At 39.8% G+C, this 7,488-nt stretch overlaps 1 protein-coding gene across 1 annotated transcript; it reads right to left on the bottom strand.

Annotated features, from left to right (window-relative positions):
* Positions 1–6,330: 6,330 nt before the first annotated feature.
* LOC124972433 (transcription elongation factor A protein-like 3) lies at positions 6,331–7,488 on the bottom strand. The gene is given in 3 exon segments (XM_047536843.1): positions 6,331–6,761; positions 6,764–7,107; positions 7,474–7,488. Coding segments are annotated over 2 exon segments (603 nt in total). The 5' UTR covers positions 7,089–7,107; positions 7,474–7,488; the 3' UTR covers positions 6,331–6,483.

Genomic DNA, 7,488 nt, shown 5'->3' with positions numbered 1-7,488 from the left:
AACATTGATGTGGCTGTATCTCTGTAGTATGCTGATTTTAAGTCTTTGGGTATAGGCCAAGGAGTGGGATAGCTGGGTCAAATGGTGGTTCCATTCCAAGTTTTCTGAGGAATCTCCACACTGCTTTCCAGAGTGGCTGCACTCACTTGCAGTCCCACCAGCAATGAATGAGTGTACCTTTTTCCCCACAACCTCGCCAACACCTATTGTTGCTTGTGTTCTTGATAATCGCCATTCTAATTGGGGTGAGATGGAATGTTAGGGTGGTTTTGATTTGCATTTCTCTTATTACTACACATGTTGAACATTTTTTCATGTATTTGTTGATTGCTTGTAGATCTTCTGTGAAGTGTGTGTTTATTTCCTTAGCCCATTTGTTGATTGGATTATTTGTATTCTTGGTGTAGAGTTTTTTGTGTTCTTTATATATTCTGGAAATTAGTGCTCTATCTGAAGTACGAGCGGCAAAGATTTTCTCCCACTCTGTAGGCTCTCTCTTCACATTACTGATAGTTTCCTTTGCTGAGAGAAAGATTTTTAGTTTGAATCTATCCCAGTTGTTGATTCTTGCTGTTATTTCTTGTGCTATGGGAGTCCTGTTAAGGAAGTCTGATCCTAAGACGACATGTTGAAGATTTGGACCTACTTTTTCTTTTATAAGATGCAGGGTCTCTGGTCTGATTCCGAGGTCCTTGATCCATTTTGAGTTGATTTTTGTGCAGGGTGAGAGATAGGTGTTTAATTTTATTCTGTTGCGTATGGATTTCCAGTTTTCCCAGCACCATTTGTTGAAGTGACTATCTTTTCTCCATTGCATATTTTTGGAACCTTTGTCTAATATGAGAAAATTGTATTTATTTGGGTTTCTGCCCATGTCCTCTATTCTGTACCATTGATGTACCTGTCTATTTTGGTACCAATACCATGCCGTTTTTGTTACTATTGCTTTGTAGTAGAGTTGAAGATCTGGTATTGCAATACCCCCTGCTTCGCTCTTGCTACTGAGGATTGCTTTAGCTATTCTAGGTTTTTTATTCTTCCAGATGAATTTCATAATTGCTTGCTCTATTTCTGTAAGGTACATCATTGGGATTTTAATTGGAATTGCATTGAATCTGTATAGCACTTTTGGTAGTATGGCCATTTTGACAATATTAATTCTGCCTATCCAAGAACATGGGACATCTTTCCATCTCTATGGTTTTCTTTAATTTCTTTCTTTAGTGTTCTGTAGTTCTCATTGTAGAGGTCTTTCACCTCTTTTGTGAGATTGATTCCCAAGTATTTTATTTTTTTCGATGCTATTGTGAATGGAGTAGTTTTCCTAACTTCTCTTTCTGAAGATTCATCACTTATGTATAAAAGCGCATTGGATTTATGAGCATTGATCTTGTAACCTGCTACTTTACTGAATTCACTTATGAGTTCTAAAAGTTTTCTGGTGGAATTTCCAGGTTCCTCTAAATATATAATCATGTCATCAGCGAACAGGGATAGTTTGGGCTCTTTTTTTCCTATTCGTATCACTTTAATTTCTTTAGTCTGCCTAATTGCTCTGGCTAGAGTTTCAAGGATGATGTTGAATAGAAGTGATGAAAGAGGGCATCCCTGCCCTGTTCCAGTTTTTAGGGGGAATGCTTTCAGTTTTTCACCTTTTAGAATGATATTGGCCATGGGTTTAGCATAGATGGCCTTTACAATGTTAAGGAATGTTCCCACTATCCCTATTTTTTCTAGTGTTTTGAGCATGAAGAGATGCTATATTTTATCACATGCTTTTTCTGCATCTATCACAATTATCATGTGATTCTTGACTTTAAGTCTGTTGATATGGTCAACAACATTTATTGATTTCCAGATGTTGAACCAACCTTGCATCTCTGGGATAAAACCCACTTAATCATGGTGCACTATCTTTTTAATATATTTTTGCATGCGATTTGCTAAAATTTCGCTGAGAATTTTTGCGTTGATGTTCATTAAGGATATTGGTCTGAAATTTTCTTTCCTCGATGTGTCTCTGTCTGCTTTAGGTATCAGGGTGATACTGGCTTCATAGAATGAGTTTGGGAGGGTTCCCTCCTCTTCTATTTCATGGAATACTTTGAGGAGTATTGGAATGAGCTTTGTTTAAAGGTTTTGCAGAACTCGCCTGAGAACCCATCAGGTCCCAGACTTTTCTTTGTCGGTAGACTTTTGATGACCTCTTCTATTTCATTGCTTGAAATTGATTTATTTAAGTTATGTATGTCCTCCTGGTTCAGTTTAGGTAATTCATATGTCTCTAGAAACTTGTTGATGTCTTCGAGGTTTTCTGTTTTGTTGGAGTATAGATTTTCAAAATAGCTTCTAATTATGTTTTGTATTTCACTCGTGTCTGTAGTGATATTTCCTTGTTCATTCCGAATTTTAGTAATTTGAGTTTTCTCTCGTCTTCTCTTTGTTAGTGTGGTTAAGAGTTTATCAATTTTGTTTATTTTTTCAAAGAACCAACTCTTTATTTTGTTAATTTTTTCGATTGTTTCTTTTGTTTCAAATTAGTTGATTTCAGCTCTAATTTTAACTATTTCCTGTCTTCTACTACTTTTGGTGTTGGTCTGCTCCTCCTTTTCTAGGACTTTGAGGTGTAGTGTTAAGTCATTTATTTGTTGATTTTTACTTCTTTTGTTGAATGTGCTCCATGAAATAAATCTTCCTCTAAGTTCTGCTTTCATAGTGTCCCAGAGATTTTGATATGATGTGTCTTCATTCCCGTTTACTTCTAAGAATATTTTTATTTCCCTCCTTATGTCTTCTGTTATCTATTCATCATATAATAGTGTATTATTTAATCTCCTGGTATTTGAGAAGTTTCTGTTTTTTATTCTGTCATTTATTTCTAATTTCAATCCATTATTATTTGATAGAATACAAGGTAGTATCTCTATCTTCTTGTATTTGCTAACAGTAGCTTTGTGGCATAAAATATGGTCTATTTTAGAGAAGGAATCATGTACTGTTGAGAAGAAAGTGTATTCGTTCTTTGTTTGATGGTATATTCTATAAATGTCCGTTAAGTCTAAATTATTGATTGTGTTATTGAGATCTATGGTTTCTTTATTCAATTTTTGTCTGGAAGATCTATCCAGTGGTGAGAGAAGTGTGTTAAAATCGCCTAGTATTATTGTGTTGTGGTCTATTTGATTTCTGGAATTAAGAAGGATTTGTTTGAAGTACATGGATGAGCCAATATTCGGGGCATAGATATTTATGATTGTTATGTCTTGCTGATTTATGCTTCCCTTAAGCAGTATGTAATGTCCTTCTTTAACCCTTCTGACTAGTTTTGGCTTGAAGTCCACATTATCTGAAATGAGGATGGATACTCCAGCTTTTTTGCTGTGTCTGTGTGCATGGTATATTTTTTCCCATCCTTTCACCTTTAGTCTATGGGTATCTCTTTCTATGAGAAGGGTCTCTTGCAGGCAGCGTATTGATGCATTTTTCTTTTTAATCCAATCTGCCTGTCTATGTCTTTTGATTGATGAGTTCAGGCCATTAACATTCAGGGTTATTATTGTGATATGATTTGTATTCCCAGTCATTTGACTCATTTTTGTTTTTTGACATGATTTGGTTTCTCCTTTATTTGGCTATTCCTTTAGGCTAGTTCCTCCCTTTGCTGATTTTCATCGTTGTTTTTCATCTTTTCCTCATGGAATATTTTGCTGAGAATGTTCTGTAATGCCGTCTTTCTTTTGTAAATTCTTTTAGCTTTTGTTTATCATGGAATGATTTTATTTTGTCATCAAATCTGAAAGTAAGTTTTGCTGGGTAAAAGTTTCTTGGTTGGCATCTGTTTTCTTTCAGGGCTTGGTAAATGTTGTTCCAGGCCCTTCTAGTTTTTAGGGTCAGGATTGAAAAATCTGCTGATATTCTTATTGGTTTCTCCCTGAATGTAATTTGATTCTTTTCTCTCGCAGCCTTTAAAATTCTGTGTTTATTTTGTACGTTAGGTATTTTCATAATAATGTGCCTTGGTGTGGGTCTGTTGTAATTTTGTATATTTGGATTCCTATAAGTCTCTTGTACTTGGTTTTCCATTTCATTCTTCAGATTTGGGAAATTTTCTGATATTATTTCATTGAATAGATTGTTCATTCCTTTGGTTTGTTTCTCTAAGACTTCCTCTATCTAAATAATTTTTAAATTTGGCCTTTTCATGATATCCCATAATTCTTGTAAATTCTGTTCATGATTTCTTACCATCTTCTCTGTTTGGTCAATTTTGTTTTCAAGATTAAATATTTTGTCTTCAGTGTCTGAGGTTCTGTCTTCCAGGTGTTCTATCCTATTGGTTATGCTTTCTATGGAGTTTTTAACTTGGTTTATTGTTTCCTTCATTTCAAGGATTTCTGTTTGTTTGTTTTTTTTTTTTTTCAGTATCTCTAATTCTTTATTGAAATGATCTTTTTGCTTCCCGTATTTGCTCTTTTCACTGTTGATTGGTGCGATCATTTAATGCCTGCATTTGCTCTTTCTTCTCTTCCTTTAATGCCTGCATTTGCTCTTTCATCTCCTCATTTGCTTCCCTGATTGTTTTAATTATGTACATTCTGAATCCCTTTCTGACATTTCTTCTGCTGTGCTGTCAATGGGTTTTATTGATATCGTATCCAGGTTTGTTTGGGACATTTTCTTCCCTTGTTTTCTCATATTAGTCAGATTTCAGTGGGCCTCTGAGATATTGCAAATTTCCTCTATTGGCTTATACTGTCCCTGTAGATTTCCAGTATATCACCTCCCAGCCTTCAGTAGCCTGAAGTCTTGGAGGAACTTGATAATGCACTGCTTCCAAAGAAAGCTGCCCCTAGCCCGCTACTGGCTTCAGGACTGGGGGCTAGTTCTGTGTGGAAATCCTCTCACTGGGCAGTCCTGCTCCTAGTAGCTGGCTATAGACTGGGCCTGCCCCTGCCTGAGGGAGCCAGGCTGCTTGGGGAAAGCCTCTCCCTGTCCTGCCTTCATCCCAGAAGCTGCCTACAGGCCAGGGCCAGCAGCTGGGTTCAGGACTTGTGGTTGGCTCTGTGTGGAAAAGCTCTCACTGGGTGGGCCTGCTCCTAAAAACTGGCTGTGGATCGCGCCTGCCGCCCAGGGCTGCTTTGGGAAGACTCTGGCTGCCCTGCCCTGCTCCGGGAAGCTGTCCCCTGTCTGGGCCTGCCGCCCGGGCCGAGCTTCACCCGGTGGGAGAGACTCACCCCATGGCTCTATGTTGGTCCAAGTCTCTCAATACCTCCCCTTCTTGAATCCTGAGTTCTCGAGCGACAGGAGATGCAGTCACCCTCTAGTAAGCCATCTTGGACCCTCCTAGTCATTATTATTTACACTCTTACTAAGTCACTAATATTTGTCATGTAATTATGCTGGGCACTAAGAATATGAGTATGAAATTTACAGGCTATGCTCTATTATTCATTCTAATGCCAATATTACTCATTTTTTTTACCACAACCTATAGTTAGAAATAAATTTTGCATCACAACACATCTTATACACACATGCATATACACATAACATGCAAATTTCACAAAACAATATTCACCCTAACTACCTACAATGCCATTTGATATTTCCTATTTGTCTCTATTTGACTCTATTATATTCTATTAATTACAAAATTAGTAGATCTTGACCCATTGGATTGATTTCAAGTTCTACTTTTCATGGAGAAAGGAAAACTGTGGTTTAATGAACATGTGTCCATTTAATAATCTGTGATGTGTATATTGTATAATGTGTATATTTAGTCCTTCAAGTACATGATTTCATGTGAGATTGAAGTAAACAATCTGAAGAGTTTCCCTTAGGGAAATGTTTCTCCAAGTTCAGCATGCATAAGAATCACCTTAGGATCTTGTGAAAATGAAAATTCTAACTCAGTAGGTATGCAGTAGAACCTGAGATTATTATTCTATTTCTGATTACCTCTCAGGTGACCCTGATGAAGCTGATTTATAGGCCACACGTTCACTACTAAGAATTCAACACTCGAAATGTGTTAATGCCAATATTACTCATTTTCAGTTCAGTAGATCAGGTGGTCAAACTCATATAGAAAAAGCAAGACTTATTCTTGTTTACCATGTTCAAATAACCATTATCTCCTTTTTAGTGTACACACATTCAGAGTTTTCTGTGTGCACAAATGAATTATGTCTACATATTTACATTATTATAAAAGTTTGTTGATACTGTACCTGTGGTTCTGTGAACTGTTTATTGTTATTTTACAATGTACCATGAACATCTTTTCCATGCACATGGGTGAAAATTCTGTACCAAAAGACAGAGCGCTGTAGTTGGGTCAAAAGGCTGCTGGTAACAAGAGTGACACCTAAAGCAAAATATCAGCTTAAGGTTAAAGCACAGGGCCTGGCAGGTATCTACCAGGGAAAGCAGGGCCGGCAATATTCTCATCAGAGAAGTCTGAATCCATGGCCAAAGGCATTAAAGGTAGGGAATGTCGTGTAAGCCCCTTTGGCCCCTACCTCCGCCCCTCACTCCCCTGACACCCCTTTGGCCCCTTGGGGCGAACGCATCCTGAGCATCTCTTTGCATCCAGTGAAAACTACCCATTTTCTGTTGTTTTTTCCTTAGCTCTTCCTGAGCCCTTGACACATCTGCACATTCTCTCATCATCTCCTCACTGCTCAGATGCCTGTCCTGTAAGTCCTCCTGAGAGTCCTTGGGGGAATCGTCGGTGCCCCTGTCCGTTTTTCTTTTGCTTTCCGGGGCACATAATCTTCAGCCGGGCGCTTTTCGGCGGCCCGAGGCTCGCTGGCTGGCTTTGCCTGGGATTCTGGCTTGCCCTCACCTGGTGGCTTGCTCTGACCTTCCGACTTGCCCTGCTTTTCTGCCTTGCCCCCATCTTTCAGTTGTCCCTCCTCATCTGGCTCTCCCTCATCCTCTAGCTTGCCCTCCCTTGCTGGCTTCCCCTCCTCGTCTGGCTTTTCTTCTTCGTCTGACTTTCCTTCATCTTCAGGCTCTACTGCGTCTTCTGGCTTTCCCTCGTTTTCCAGTTTTCCTTCATTTTCGCGGTAGGGCTTTTCCATGTCGAGATTTCCCCTCTTCCTGTCGTGGGGGGTAGGGATGGAGAGAAGAGCAGACAAAAAGGAGACATGGGAGACAGAAGGCCTGGGGTGTAACGCAGGTGTACAGGGTATTGAATCTCACCCTTGTGAGGGTTCCCCTAAGCTGACCCGGGCCTCCAAGTGTGCCTCTGCAGGGCCCGTACCCCACATGCCTCCCCCACGGCGAGCCAACCATTCTCTGGCAGACCCTGCCACCTTCTCCATGCCGCTTCAGCGTGGCAAGGTGCGTGTATTCCAAGTGGCGGGGGCGGGCGGTGGGGCCCCACAGGCTGCCCGGGTCATGTCCTCTGCACTCTCACCCCTTCTGGGTCCCTGTCCATGCTCCCTGCCCACCACCTCCACAGACCTGCAGGGATCCTGG

The sequence above is a fragment of the Sciurus carolinensis genome, chromosome X (genome assembly GCF_902686445.1).
Source record: "Sciurus carolinensis chromosome X, mSciCar1.2, whole genome shotgun sequence".
Taxonomy (NCBI): Eukaryota; Metazoa; Chordata; class Mammalia; order Rodentia; family Sciuridae; genus Sciurus; species Sciurus carolinensis.
The sequence above is the reverse complement of the archived record's forward strand: the minus strand, read 5'-3'. Positions and strand labels throughout refer to the sequence as shown.